This window comes from Ciconia boyciana, chromosome 1 (assembly GCF_034638445.1).
Source record: "Ciconia boyciana chromosome 1, ASM3463844v1, whole genome shotgun sequence".
In the NCBI taxonomy this organism is placed as follows: Eukaryota; Metazoa; Chordata; class Aves; order Ciconiiformes; family Ciconiidae; genus Ciconia; species Ciconia boyciana.
This window is the reverse complement of record NC_132934.1, coordinates 880682-895210: the sequence shown is the minus strand read 5'-3', so window position 1 is coordinate 895210 and position 14529 is coordinate 880682. Positions and strand designations below refer to the sequence as shown.

At 74.2% G+C, this 14529-nt stretch overlaps 1 protein-coding gene across 1 annotated transcript; it reads left to right on the top strand.

Moving 5' to 3' along the window:
- Positions 1-2650: 2650 nt before the first annotated feature.
- ADM2 (adrenomedullin 2) lies at positions 2651-8886 on the top strand. Its single transcript, XM_072862220.1, has 3 exons — positions 2651-2766; positions 2903-3033; positions 6643-8886. Exons 2-3 carry the CDS (start codon positions 2927-2929, stop codon positions 7121-7123), a joined length of 588 nt encoding a protein of 195 aa, XP_072718321.1. The 5' UTR covers positions 2651-2766; positions 2903-2926; the 3' UTR covers positions 7124-8886.
- The last annotated feature ends 5643 nt before the right edge of the window (positions 8887-14529 follow it).

Below are 14529 nucleotides of genomic sequence, written 5' to 3'. Positions count from 1 at the left end.
CCAGCAGGGGCGATCCCCCAGGGAGGGCAGGGAGACGGGTTCTGCCCTTGCTGCGGGAGCCCGGGGGCTCAGCCGTGCCTCTGCCGTGTGGGCAGCGTGCACGCCTGGAGCAGGGGCTGGTGGAGAGACCTGCTCCTGCTCCTGGTCCTGCTGCCGCTCCTGTTCCTGTTCCTGCTGCTCCTGCTCCTGCTGCTGCTCGGGCTGCTCCTCTGCTCCGCAGCAGCGCCCGGAGCTGCAGAGCCGTGCCGTGCCGGGGGTCCCGGCCGAGCCCCGGCCTCCCGCTCACCCCCTGCTCCCCCCCCACCGCATGGGAAGGGGCGACCGGCCAGCGAGGGCTGCTCCCCCCAGGAACCGGCATTAAGCAAACTCTGATCAGCCAGAGCCCCCCTCCTCCTGCCAGGCTCACGCCGGTGCTGCCAGCACCGGTGACCCGGGTTTGTCCCCGGGGTGGCAGCGGCTGGTGCTGCCCCGCACCGGGGTCCGGACAGGGACCTGCACGGGGTCCCGGGAGGTGCCTGGGGGCGAGCCCCGGCCGGGACCCCGGCATGGCACGGCACTGCCCGGGGTTTGCTTGGGAGTGCCGGCACCGTGCCAGAGCTGTGCCAGGCCTCAGCCCCGGGGACCGCAGGGTGACGTCCCACCGGAGCACGGCGCACGGGGATGCCACGGTGGCGGCGAGGTCTGGGCGGGGGTTCGGTGCATCGGTGGCCCAGGGCAGCGTGGGCCGTGCCAGGGCCGTGCCGGGTGCTCGGCCCCGCGTGCCCCCGCCCGCAGCTCCGCCGCCTTGTTTTCGTGCTGGGCTTCTCTCTCTCTGGGATAATCCAGCAACAAACAAGCGGAAGAGCCCGGCACGCCACAAAAATTCCCCTCGGGAGACGCGTGGAGAGCCGTGGGCCGCGGCGCTTGGGGAAGGCTGGGCCGCTTCGAGCCAGGGCTGGACCAGCAGCCCGGCTCGGGGGGTCTGTCCCCGCCGCCCCCCGCCCCGTCCCCGCCGCCCCATGATCAGGTGCTGCCACAAATCCCCCTGCACGGGGACCGGGTGTTTGAAGCCTTTGTGCCCGATAATGCGGAAGAATCCCAGCGATTCGGAGCACGCGGAGGCCCCCGGCCCCTTGGCCTGGGGAGGCCGCAGCGGGGGGGGGGGGGAGTGGGCAGGGGAGGGGGTCCCCTGGGGCCCGGACCCCGGCTCGGGCACCCTGGGGTGCCGGGGGGTCCTCACGCTGGCTCCGTCCCAGCAGCCTGGGCACCACGGACACCCGGACCCCCGTCCCGGAGCAGGAGGCAGGGGGTCCCGGTGGCAGGGGGTCCCGGTGAGGGGGTCTGGTGGGGACCCCTCCCCTGCTGAGCTCTGGCTGCCCGGCTCGAGGAGCGGCACCCCGGGGCACCCGGAGCCCCCAGCGCCCGCCACCCCCCCCACCCCGTGCCCGCCGGGCACCGCCGGCAGCGGCTCCCCACCGCCCCCGGTTCTGGCGAGCTGCTTCCCCCGCGGGGGAACGCCGGGACTGGCCTGACCTCCGCGGATTACATTCCTTAATTGTTTTAGAAGGCCCCATGTGATGTTTAAAAACATTAACCTAAATTAGCCCTGGGAGAAGGGGCGTGCAGGCGCACGTCCCCGCAGAGCCGCTCCAGCCCCGCTCGAGGCCTGGGCCGGCTGCCGCGCCCGGGGGTGCCAGGGTGCTGCCCCCGAGGGGACGGGGCCCCCGGGCAGCGTGGGGCAGCGGTGGGGGGGCTGGCCGAGCTGGGGGCACTGGGCCGCACTGGGCTTCCCCGCACAGCCCGGCGAAGGGGAGGGAGGCGGCGTGGCCCTGGCCCTCCAGCCTGGGTTTGCCCCCCCGCGCGTGGGGAGCGGCGAGCGGAGCTGGGGGGCTCTGCCCCCCCCCCCCCCGAGCTCCTCGGCTCGGCAGCGGGGCGCAGGACCGGGGTGTCGGGGTGCCCCTGGGGAGGGGCCCTGCGCCCCGGGGTGCCGCGCGGGCGGGAGGCACGCAGCGTGGCTTGGCAGGGCTGAGCGTGGCGCGACGTGGCGCGGCGTGGCTGCCGGGGCCTGGCAGGGCCCAGCACCGCCTGGCCTGGCCCTCGCCGCCGCGGCCGGCCCCGGGGCGCAGGGGCTGGGGACAGGGCTGGGGGGGGTACCCCAAGACCCCACATCAGCCGCAGCACAGATTGCCTGGGGGAGTCCCCCAGCCCAGCCCGGCCCCATCCCATTCCCCCCGGATGGGTCCCCCAGCCCCATCCTGGCCCCGTCCCAGCCCCCCGGATGGGTCCCCCAGCTCAGCCCCATCCCATCCCAGCCCCCCGGACCTCTCCCCCGTCCCATCGCAGCTCCATCCCATTCCCCCGGACCAGTCCCCGGCCCCATCCCAGCCCCCGGATGGAGTCCCCGGCTCAGCCCCATCCCATCCCAGCTCCCCAGACTGCTCCCCCAGCCCATCCCACCCCCAGCCCAGCCCCCCGGAGGGGTCCCCCATCCCGGCCCCATCCCAGCCCCCGGCCCGCTCCCCAGCCCATCGCAGCCCCATCCCTTTCCCCCCGGATCGGTCTCCCAGCCCCCCCAGCCCATCCCGGCCCCCCCCCCCCGCGGCGGGGGTGCGGGCGGGGGGCGGTGCGGGGCCGGTGCGGGGCTGCCCCCGCCCGTGGCTCCTCCCGCGGCCGCTCGGCTCCTCCTCGCCCCGCCGCGCCGGGCCCGGCGATATTTAACCTGGGCCGGGGCGGGAGCGGCCGCGCCGAGCGAGGCACGGACCCACCCGAGCCCCGGCCCCCGCCCAGGTACGGCCGGGACCCCCCGGGGACCCCGCACCGGGCCGCGGGACGGGACGGGGCGGGATGGGACGGGACGGGGCGAGGCGGGGGGGGCTGGAGCCCGGAGCCCGGCCCGGCCCCGAGCCCTTCTCTCTCCCCGCAGCCGCTGCCCCGGCCCGGCCCCGCCATGAGAGCCCCGGCGCCGGTCGCGCTGGGTTGCATCAGCCTGGTGCTGAGTCTGCTGGAGCTGCGCGCCTGCCCGCCCCTGCCCCACGGCCGCGCGCCCAAGCGCAGGTGAGCCCGCACCCCTGCCCGCACCCTGCCCGCACCCTGCCCGCACCCTGCCTGCAACCCTGCCCGCACCCTGCCCGCACCCTGCCCGCAACCCTGCCCGCAACCCTGCCCGCAACCCTGCCTGCAACCCTGCCCGCACCCTGCCCGCACCCTGCCCGCACCCCTGCCCGCACCCCTGCCCGCACCCCTGCCCGCACCCTGCCCGCACCCCTGCCCGCACCCTGCCCGCACCCCTGCCCGCACCCCTGCCTGCAACCCTTCCTGCAACCCTGCCCACACCCCTGCCCGCCCCCCGCGCGGGGCTCTGTGCCCCTGCCCAGGACACGGCCCTTGCACCCTCTGATGGGGCCCGGCTGCCCCAAGCCCCCGCGGCCCAGCCCCCAGCCCTGCCCCCCGAGGGGGGCTCCGGGGGCTCCGTGTCCGTCTGTCCCGCCGGCTGCCCTGGCCCCAGCCGCTCTCCCCGGCTCCCCCGGGGTTTGGCAGGGCCTGGCCCGGCAGCACGGCCATGCGTCCCGCTGTCCCGCTGTCCCGCTGTCCCGCTGTCCCGCTGTCCCGCTGTCCCGCTGTCCCGCACCGGAGCCCCTTGTGCTGGCAGCGGGTTGTGGGCAGGTTCCCCGGGGGGGACGATGCCCTGGGGAGTGGGGACAGACGGGTGCACCGGGGGCTGCGCGGAGGAGTGGGCTGGGGGGTCCCCTGGGCACCATCTCCCAGCCGGACCCCAACGCTGTCTTTGCTGCGTGTCCCGTGCCTGTCCCTGCGGTGCCGGCGGGGACCCCGGGGGACGAGGTGGCGGGAGCGGGGTGAGGGGTCCCTGGCCCCTGCTCTGCGCCTCGTCCCGGTGGGAGCGGGGGAGCGGTGCTGGGAGGGGGCAGGATGCGGCCAGGGCTGCGGGGACGCAGCGTGCCGGGGACGGCGAGGCAGGTCTGCGGGTTTGGGAGGGCACGGGGGCCAGGGCGGTACCTGTGCGCGGGTGTGCAAGGGCCGGACGAGGTTTTGGCACACGCCGTGATGGAGAGCGTGCGTGTGCGAGAACTCTCGGTGTGCCAAGGAGCGTGTGGCCGCACGCGTGTGCGAGGCGAGGGGCGGCCGGGGGCTGCGGGGTGCCGGGACCTCCCGCCGAAGGAGGCACCTCGGGTCAGGACGGAAGCTCCCGCGGGTGCGTGTGTGCACGCACGTGTGCACGCACAGGCTCTCCGGCGTGCATGTTGCTGCTTGAGGAGCGGGTTTGGGCTGTGCCCAGCGCCGTGGGAAGCCTGCGTCTGGCTCCGGAGGCATCTGCGAGCGGCTCTTGCCTGCCTGCCTGCCTGCCGCCGCAGGCAGCCGTCGGCACGGCCCCCGGGGGCGTGGGACCGGGGGCCGTGCGCTGGGCCACGTCCCGCTGCGGGGATGGACGGGGGGGGGCCGGGACGCCCCGACCCTGGCCATGGGCTGGGCAGCTCCTGCCACGGCTGCGGGACGGCACGGCCACAGCTGCGTCTGCCGTGGGCCGGGGCGCGGGAGTCCCCGGGATGGGGGCCCTGAGGCGTGGGGGTCCCGGGGTGGGGAGCTCTGTGTCCTCGAGTCTGACCCCGCCACACGGGTGCCCGGGGCCCAGGTGTGGGTGCCCACAGCCGGGGAGCGTGGGTGCCGGCTCTGCGCCGGTGCAAAGGCTGTGGGAACGAGGTGGGCAGCAGCGGGGGAAGCCGGAGGGGGCTGGGAGCTGCATGGGAACCGCTCGTGGGAGCTGGGGGGGCTGTGGGGAGGCGCTGGCGCAGCCAGCGGCAGCCCCGGGGTCGGTGGGTGCTCCGTGGCGTGTCCGGCGAGGCTCGCAAAGCCCCGCGACCAGGCACGGAAGCCGGAGCGGCAGCGATCCCACAGGATCTCACGCGCAGCCGGATGCGCCGGGAGCTCGGCCGAGGCGAGGGCACGCTGCGCCGGGGCCAGCTGGGGCGAAGCTGGGGCAGAAGCCGAGCTTGGGGAGGGAGGGGAACTCCACAGCCGGCAGCCATCCTGCGGGACACGGGCACGGGGGCTTCTTGGCTTGGGGGGCCGGCAGTGCCGGAGCTGCCTGGAAGAGAGCTGGCCCAGAAAGTCCCGTGTGCCGCGGCCTGGGCAGTGCTGGGACGGGGCGGTTGAGGCTGCCGGTGTTTCCGGGCACCGGCTGCCTCCCGTAAACACATCCCAGGACGGGAAGGGGCAACGGGCGCTCGCCAGGCCCCCCCAGCGCTTCCCGTCTCTGCAGAGCCGGAGGAATTTGGCCTCTGTCCCCGCTCCCGCGGCTCACGGCCAAGCGGCGTCCGGCCTCGACCCGGCTGTGCCGGGATGAGCCCTCCGGCACCCAGATTTCCTGCGGCCCTGGGCGGCGGGGGGACGGGGGGGGGGGTGGTGCGGTCTGAGTCCGGGGCTGCGTGTGCGCGCCGGGACGCCTGCACCGGGGTCACGCCGTGGGTGCGCACGCACACCGGGCTGGGGGTGCGTGGTGTGAGCGTGCGTGGGCACACCGGGCTGTGGGCGTACCTGCGTGTGTGCAGGGGCTGTAGAGCGTGTGCGTGCCGGGACACGCGTGTGCCCGTGTGTGTACAGGGATGTGTGCATGTGTGTGCACGCTGGGACACGCGTGTGTACGGGGGTTACGCGTGTGTTCACGGGTAGTGAAGGCGGTGTGCATGCAGGGATGTGCGTGTGCAGGGGGGCACGCGGGCTTGGCCGGGGGGTGCAGCAGCAGGTGCCACCGTGCGTGCCCGTGCGCAGGCAGGGCCGGTGCGGGCAGCAGAGGGGCTCCCGGCCACACGGCACGTGCCACCCCCGAGTGCCGTGGATTCCTCCCAGGCAGCGGCCCGGGGCGGCTGCGGGCAGCAGAGCCCCGGGGCCGCCATGGTGGGTGCCCCCCGCTGACGCGGGGTCACTGGCTCCTCCGCGGAGGGAGGCCGACCTGGGCTGTGCTGGAGCTGGCGGCGCCGGGGGGGTCCCCGTTTGTGCACCCCAGGGGGTTCAGTGCCCCGGGGACCCCGCATGGCCCCGGCTTGCGGGTCGGCAGCGGGTTCGGCGCGGGGCTGGCAGGGGTGCGTGGCGGGGCTGGCAGCAGCGGTCACAGGGGGCCGTGGGGGGCCGTGGGGTCCCCTCTGCCCGGGGAGCCCCGCGGGACGGGGGTGTCCCAGCCCCACTGGTTTGGGGTGGGAAGGGGGTGGCCCGCGGCTGCAGCCCTGGCTGTGGCGGGCAGCTCCTGCTGCCACGGCGCGATGCCGGAGCATGGAGTACGTGTGCGGCTGCAGGTAGCAGCTCCCCTACCCCGACTGCTGCCGCCTCCTCCTCCTCCTCCTCCTTCTCCTCCTCCTCCTCCTCCTCCTGCTCCTCCTGTCCCGTCCCGTCCCAGCAGGCCCGGGGCCCTGGGCAGAGTGGGGCAGGGTGGCCGGGAGGGGCAGGCGAGGTGCCCCGGGCCCATGGCCGGGCTGGGGGGGGGCTGCCTTCCCCCGGCCCACCATGGGACCCCCAGCACGGCACGGCCAAACCCCCTTTACCCCTGCTGTCACGGTGCCACGCAGCCCCCCCCGGCCCGGGGTGCCGCGGCTCTGCCCGCTGCTGCCCGTGGGCGTTGCTGCCTCCCCTGACCCCGCTGCCGCTCTCTTGCAGGGACCCCCCGGACCGGAGACCCTCCCCGGCCCCGCTCCTCGGGGACCACCCAGGACCGCGGCCCCCCGCCCTGCTGCAGCCCACCGGCGGCCCTCGGCACAGATTGCTCGTCCCACGGCACGGCCCGAAGCTCATCCCACGCCACGGACCCCGGCTCGCCCCCCGGCACGGTGCCTGCCTGGCCCCCCGGCACAGACTGCTCATCCCACGGCACCGCCCGAAGCTCATCCCGCGCCACGGACCGCGGCACGGTGCCCGCCGCCTCATCCTGCGGCACGGCCCGCGGCACGGCTCCCGGCACGCGCGGGGCCGCCGGCACGCGCTGGGGCGGCTGCAGCACGCGCAGCTGCTGCGGGTGGGCTGCGTGCTGGGCACCTGCCAGGTGCAGAACCTGAGCCACCGCCTCTGGCAACTGATGGGCCAGTCGGGCCGCCAGGACTCGTCCCCCATGAACCCCAACAGCCCCCACAGCTATGGGTGAGGGGGGGGCTGCCGCACCGGACTGCCTGGCCCCGCGTCCTCCCCCCCGCCTTGTCCCGCAGGACCCCCCACTAAAGCGCTTCCAGAGTCAGACGTGGCTGGGCTCCCTCTGCACCTTTCTGGGGGTGCTCGGTGCCCCCCGGGCAGAGCCCGGCGCTGGCCGCGGCCCCACACCGGACACCGGGCCCGTGGGAGCATCCCCACGGAGGGGCTCCTACCCCACCGCCAGCCGGAGCCCCGTGGGGCGGAGATGGCCGTGGGCCGGGGATCCGGTGGCCCGTGGTGGCCGGCGGTGGCCCGTCCGGCCGGGGCTGTTGACGGTGGGTCCAAGGGGCGGGGGATCCTGCTGACCGCAGCAGCGCCGGCGCCTTGTGCAAGAGCGTGGGGCCGAGCCCCTGGCCGCGCTCCCGCCTGACTCAGCAGCTCAGCACCGTGTGCGGTCACGGTGGGGCGAGCGCCGCTGCGGCACCCCCATGGCACCCCCTCGCCCCCAGCCCAGACCCCTCCCGGGCTCGTCTGGGGGGGCACAGCCATGCGGGTGGGGGTCCTGCGAGCCCGGGGCGCAGGGACCCCCCCTGCAGCCCAGCTCCCCCGGCCAGGGCGGGGGCACGGGGCAGCCCCCCGCACCTTCCCCGCTCGGGGGTCCCTTCCCAGGGCAGGGGCTGGGGTGCCTTGGGGGGTCCCGTCCTCCCTGGAGAGGGTGCTGTCCCCTTCCCCTGGCCCTGCCTCCTCCCCGGCCTGCCCGCAGCCCTGCGGTGAGACGGGCACGGCTCAGTGGGCGCCGGGGTGGGATGGGGGCCTGTGGACACGAGGGGACCCCAGGTATCCCTGTCACCCCATGCCGTGACACCCCGGGAGTGCCGGTGTCACCCCCGTGGAGCTGTCACCCCCGTGGCCTGGCGGGATGGGGATGTGTGGCTCCCCCCCCACCCCCCCACCCTGGGCTGCCCCTTGGCCCTGGTGCAGGGGGACACGGATCCAGCCCCCCATGGGGGGGGCAGGGAGCCCAGCCCGTCGGCACCGTGACCCTTCGTGCCAGGAGCACCCCCCTCCATCCTGTGAGCACGCACATCCCCCCCCGGGTGCAGCCCCCCCCCGGGAGCACCCTCACCCCCCATGAGCATCCTTGTGCCCCCCGAGCACCCTCATCCCTCCTGGGAGCGACTCCATCAGCCCCCAGGAGCACCTCAGCCCCCCAGAACACCCCCAGGATGAGCAGCAGCAGCACTGGGTGGGGTGGGGAGCACCCAGGGGTGCTGCTCCCGGCCCCTCTCTCCTCCTGCCCGGGGGTCTCGGCCCTCGCTCGAGCCAGCTGATGGGGCAGGACGGCGACAGGAGGGGACAGGGCGTCCCGTGGCCGTCACGGGAGGTTCCCGGGCCGGGGCTCCCCTCCCCGGTGCGGGCAGGGGTTGACCCCAAAATGTCCCGGAGCCTCCGGAGCCGCGGCCCCGGGCAGCCCCGGCCACAGGCAGGAGCTCTGCCCGCAGCCCCCCGGGCCCACTGCTGCCGGGGTGACAGTGAGCGCTGTCCCACGGGGACGGGCGGCCACGGCCCGAGACGGTGCCACCGTGGGACACGTGGGGACCCCAGGCCTTCCACCCCCATCCCTGGGGCTGCAGAGGGGCCACGCTGAGCCCCGCGGGTGCCCGGGCCGGACCCTGCCCCGCAGCAGGACCAGAGCTGGGCCGGGCGGACATTGCAGCGTGGAGCACTCCAAGTGAAAATCTGATTTTTGTGCAGAATAAAGTGTGCGAGGAGGGGTCACGTCTGGTGCTGGGCGGGTGCTGTTCCCACAGGAGTGGGGCGTGGAATGGGCCGGGGTGCGAGGGGCTGTCTGGGGCAGGGCGCGGGCACCTGGGTCCCACAGCCACTGGTGACAGAAGGTGACCGGCACCAGCTGCGTCCCACAGCGCAGCAGGGACAGCAGCGAGCGCAGGGCCAGCAGCGAGTGCAGGGACAGCAGTGAGCGCAGGGCCAGCAGTGAGCGCAGGGACAGCAGTGAGCGCAGGGACAGCAGCGAGCGCAGGGACAGCAGCGAGTACAGGGCCAGCAGTGAGCGCAGGGCCAGCAGCGAGCGCAGGGACAGCAGCGAGCGCAGGGACAGCAGCGAGTACAGGGCCAGCAGTGAGCGCAGGGCCAGCAGCGAGCGGAGGGACAGCAGCGAGCGCAGGGACAGCAGCGAGTACAGGGACAGCAGTGAGCGCAGGGACAGCAGCGAGCGGAGGGACAGCAGTGAGTGCAGGGACAGCAGCGAGTGCAGGGCCAGCAGCGAGCGCAGGGACAGCAGCGAGCGCAGGGACAGCAGCGAGTGCAGGGCCAGCAGCAAGCACAGGGCCAGCAGCGAGCGGAGGGACAGCAGTGAGTGCGGGAACAGCAGCGAGTGGAGGGACAGTAGTGAGTGCAGGGCCAGCAGCGAGCGCAGGGACAGCAGCAAGTGCAGGGCCAACAGCGAGTGCAGGGCCAACAGCGAGTGCAGGGCCAGCAGTGAGCGCAGGGACAGCAGCGAGCGCAGGGACAGCAGCGAGTGCAGGGCCAGCAGTGAGCGGAGGGCCAGCAGCGAGCGGAGGGACAGCAGTGAGTGCAGGAACAGCAGCGAGTGCAGGGACAGCAGTGAGCGCAGGGCCAGCAGCGAGTGCAGGGACAGCAGTGAGCGCAGGGCCAGCAGCGAGCGGAGGGACAGCAGCGAGCGCAGGGACAGCAGTGAGTGCAGGGCCAGCAGCGAGCGCAGGGCCAGCAGCGAGCGCAGGGACAGCAGTGAGCGGAGGACAGCAGTGAGTGCGGGAACAGCAGTGAGCGCAGGGAGAGCAGCGAGCGCAGGGACAGCAGCGAGCGGAGGGACAGCAGTGAGTGCAGGGCCAGCAGCGAGCGCAGGGCCAGCAGCGAGCGGAGGGACAGCAGTGAGTGCAGGGACAGCAGCGAGCGCAGGGACAGCAGCAAGTGCAGGGCCAACAGCGAGTGCAGGGACAGCAGTGAGCGCAGGGCCAGCAGCGAGCGCAGGGCCAGCAGCGAGTGCAGGGCCAGCAGTGAGCGGAGGGACAGCAGCGAGCGGAGGGACAGCAGTGAGTGCAGGAACAGCAGCGAGTGCAGGGCCAGCAGTGAGCGCAGGGCCAGCAGCGAGCGCAGGGCCAGCAGCGAGTGCAGGGCCAGCAGCGAGCGCAGGGCCAGCAGCGAGCGCAGGGACAGCAGTGAGCGGAGGACAGCAGCGAGTGCGGGAACAGCAGTGAGCGCAGGGAGAGCAGCGAGCGCAGGGACAGCAGCGAGCGCAGGGACAGCAGCGAGTGCAGGGCCAGCAGCAAGCGCAGGGCCAGCAGCGAGCGGAGGGACAGCAGTGAGTGCGGGAACAGCAGCGAGCGCAGGGCCAGCAGCGAGCGCAGGGACAGCAGTGAGCGGAGGGCCAGCAGCGAGCAGAGGGACAGCAGTGAGTGCAGGAACAGCAGCGAGTGCAGGGACAGCAGTGAGCGCAGGGCCAGCAGCGAGCGGAGGGACAGCAGCGAGCGCAGGGCCAGCAGCGAGTGCAGGGCCAGCAGCGAGCGGAGGGACAGCAGTGAGTTCAGGGCCAGCAGCGAGTGCAGGGCCAGCAGCGCAGCACCCATCCCAGCGGCAGCAGCCGTGCCCAGCCAGCACCCAGAGCTGCGTGGGGCCGGTGGGTCTGGGCAGGAGGAGGAGGAGGAGGAGGAGGAGGAAGCTAAAGGGGAGACATGTTGGGGACTCCCATGGGGGGTGCAGGGACCGTGCAGGGGGCTGCACGGACTGTGCGGGGGGCTGCACCTCTGGTGCCAGCAGCTGCCGGGCACGGCAGGGCTGTCAGGGCCCCTGCCCAGCGGCACCGTGCCCGCTGCTGCCCACTCCTGCCTCTGCCCTGGCACACACGACCCACAGGGGACCAAGAGTGACCCGGCCACAACCCAGTACAGCGTGGCACGCACCGCTCCGCTTCAGTGCGCGGGGTGCACATCACCCCTGCCCGTGGGCGTGCACCAGCCGCACGCCCGCTCCTGGCAGGCCCTCGTCCCCCCGCGGCCCCCGGGACGGGACCTGCCCGGCCGCGATGCCCACCAGCCCCCCGGGCAGCTCGCTGCCGGGGTCTTGCCCCACATGCTTTCAACATCGGCAGTCACTCAACTGAACGTTCTGCAAGGCGCGGGGGCAGCCGGTGCCCGTCCCACCCGGGCGTGGATCCCACGAGAGCGCTCGTGGCCCCAGGGCCATCAGCAGCCGTATGGCCATTGCCCACCAGGGTAGCGACCCCCAAGCTGCTTCCCGCAGCCCCTGGACCCCCAGCCCCTCCGCACCGCTTGCCCACGGCCCTGCCCAGCCCCCGCAGCCCCGAGGCCCCTTTGCTCGCTCCCTCGCTGCTGCCCGCAGCCCCTCACTGCGCCGTCGGGGCGCCAGGTCCAGCCCCGCTCCCTGTCCCGACCGGGGTTGTGCCATGGCCCTGTCCCACAGGGTCACTGCGGCGGGTGCGGGCAGCAGGACGGGGACGTCCCTTTGCCCCTGCTGGGAGCCTGGCAGCCCGGGGCCACCATCAGCCGCTGGCGGGGCCGCCCATGGCCGGGGCTCCCCAGCTTGGGGGCCGGGGGTCCCCAGCTCGGGGGGCTGCAGCGTGGGGTCCCCAGCTCGGGGACCAGGCCAGGCTCCCCGCCAGCCCCTGCCCACCCTCGGGGAGCAGCATCCCCCCGAGCCCGGTGCCGCAGGCTCAAACATTAACCGGGGGCCGGTTAACTGGTGACCGATTGCCCCGCGCCGCCGGCGCAGGCTGGGCCGCCCCTGGGCCGCCCCCCGAGGGGATAAAGCCGGGGGTCCCGGCGGCCGCCCCAGAGCCCGTGCGCCCACCGCCCCTCGCCACGGCCGGCATGAGGAGCCTGCGGGCGGTGAGTACGGGCAGGCGGGACCCAGCGCCCCACAACTGGTGGTCAGACCCATCTGCATCGCCCCACATGTCGGGGTCAGACCCCTGCGTGTCACCCCACACCTCAGGGTTTGTCCCCACACCTCAGGGTCAGACCCCACTGGCATCTCCCCACCCGTGGGGGGCCAGGTCCTCCCAGGTACACACCGATGGCGTGTGCAGCCCCCCCCCCGTCCCTGGAGCCGTGGGGCGCAGCCCCACAAGCATCGCCCCCCCCCGTGGGGTCTCTGCCGACAAGCAGCAGCCCTCGGGGACCCCCCCAGCCCTGCGCAGGGTGGGGGCCTGCACGGCTCAGCATGGGGCTGTCGCCCTTGGGGGGCAGAGGAGATGCCCCGGGACCCTCGGCAACGCCCTCCCTGCTGTGGGGGTGCCGGCCCCACGGGGGACCCAGCCCCACGGGGACACCACCCCAACGGGTCCCAGCCCCTCCGCGTCCCTGCCCCACGTCCATCCCAGCCCCACGGGGGACCCAGCCCCACGGGGAGCGGGCGAACACTCGCCCCTCGGCAGGCAGCAACCTGCGGGGAGGGGAAGGGGGGGTCCCGCAGCTGCGGGGGAGGTCGCTGCTCCAGCAAGCCGGGGGGCTGCCCTCCCCCCCCCGGGACAGGCGGGGGGCAGCGCCCGTCCCCGGGGGGCCGCCGGCTGTCGCGCAGCACCCACGGGCCCAGCACCCACGGGCTCAGCCGCCCCCAGAGGCCTCGCTCCGGGGCGGGGGGGGCCGAGGCCGCGGTGCCGGGGAGCGGCTGCCCTAAACCAGCGGCGCCCCGGGCCAGGCCCCCCCCGGCCCGGCAGAGCGGGCAGCTCCCCCCGGCCCCGCTCTGCACCCCGACAGGACCAGCCCCACTGCGCGCCGGAATGGGGCAGCGGAGCAGCGAGGCGCGGCGCTGTGAGATGCTGTATAACGCTGTGCGGTGCGGTGCGGTGCGGTGCGGTGCGGTGCTGTGAGGTGCTGTGAGATGCTGTATAACGCCGTGCGGTGCTGTATGGTGCTGTGCGATGCGGTGCTGTGCGGTGCTGTGTGATGCTGTGCGGTGCTGTGCGATGCTGTGCGGTGCTGTATAATGCTGTGCAATGCTGTGCGGTGCTGTGCGGTGCTGTGCGGTGCTGTGCAATGCTCTGCGGTGCTGTGCGGTGCTGTGAGATGCTGTATAACGCTGTGCGGTGCGGTGCAGTGCGGTGCAGTGCTGTGTGGTGCTGTATAATGCTGTATAATGGTGTGCTGTGAGATGCTGTGTGACGCTCTGCAACACTGTGCAGCGCTGTGCGGTGCTGTGCAGCGCTGTATAATGCTGTGCCACGGTGCGACACGCTGTGCAGCGCTGTGCAATGCTGTGCAGTGCCGTGCAGCGCTGTATAACACTGTGCAGCACTGTGTGATGCTGTGCCACGGTGTGACATGCTGTGCAGCGCTGTGCAGTGCCATGCAGTGCCCTGCAGCGCTGTATAACGCTGTGCAGCGCTGTGCAATGCTGTGCCACGGTGTGACACGCTGTGCAGCGCTGTGCAGTGCCGTGCAGTGCCGTGCAGTGCTGTATAACGCTGTGCAGCGCTGCATAATGCTGTGCCGCGCTGTGCGACGCTGTGCGATGCTGTGCAATGCTCTGCAACGCTGTGCAGCACTACGCGATGCCGTGCGACGCCGTGCGATGCCGTGCGATGCTGCGCGGTGCCGTGCGTTCAGGGCTTTCCTTTGGGGGTGGCGCGTCTCCTTAACCTTCAGGACACGCGCTGTCCCCGGCTGTTGTCACTCGCTGTCCCACGGCGGCCGGGCCTGGTGCAGGATCCGGCCCCGCTGACCGAGCCCGGCCTGTCTCGCTGCAGGACGACGACCCCTCCGAGGAGCCGGAGTCCGGCAAGGCCAAGTCCGAGTACCGGAACTACGCGGTGAGCCCGGCTGGGCAGGTCGCGCTGCCATTGGGACGGGCGGTGACCCCCAGGCGGGGCGATGGGGGGTCCCCTGCACCAGGCTGGGTGCTGGGGGTCCTGCGGTACAGGGTGGGGTGCTGGGGGTCCTGCGGTACGAGGCCAGGCGTGCCGGGGGGTGCAGCTGCGCACCACCAGTGCTGGGGGGTCTCATCCTGCTGCTGGGAGAGGCCGGAGGGGCCCCGCGGGAGCTCCGCTGCCCCAGGCCGGGGGGGGCGCTGCGGGGGCCCCCCCCACCCCACCGGAGCCCCCCCAGAGCCTGACGCTGCACTGCAGGAGGGGAAGCTGCTGGACCGCGTCTACAACACCTACCTGCTGATGCACACCCACCAGACCGTCGACTTCGTCCGGAAGAAGGTGCAACCCCCCCCCCCCGGGGCCGGCCTGTCCCCCCCCTGGGGTCCACCCGCGGCAGGGGGGGATGCCACAGCCCCCCTCCCAACCCCCCGCACCCCAGGTCCAGCCCCGGTGCCCCATCCCTGCCTACGTGGGGGGCACCCGCTCCCCACGCGGCTCTGGGGAGGGTCCCGAGGGGTTTCGGGGTGGCAGCGCAGGCGGGGGGGGGGTCGCCGCCC

Excerpts from the sequence above, each read along its gene's own strand:
- ADM2 (XM_072862220.1), top strand. The coding sequence starts at position 2,927 with ATGAGAGCCCCGGCGCCGGTCGCGCTGGGTTGCATCAGCCTGGTGCTG. Across the intron at positions 3,034-6,642 it reads GGCCGCGCGCCCAAGCGCAG|GGACCCCCCGGACCGGAGAC; the intron begins GTGAGCCCGCAC and ends GCTCTCTTGCAG.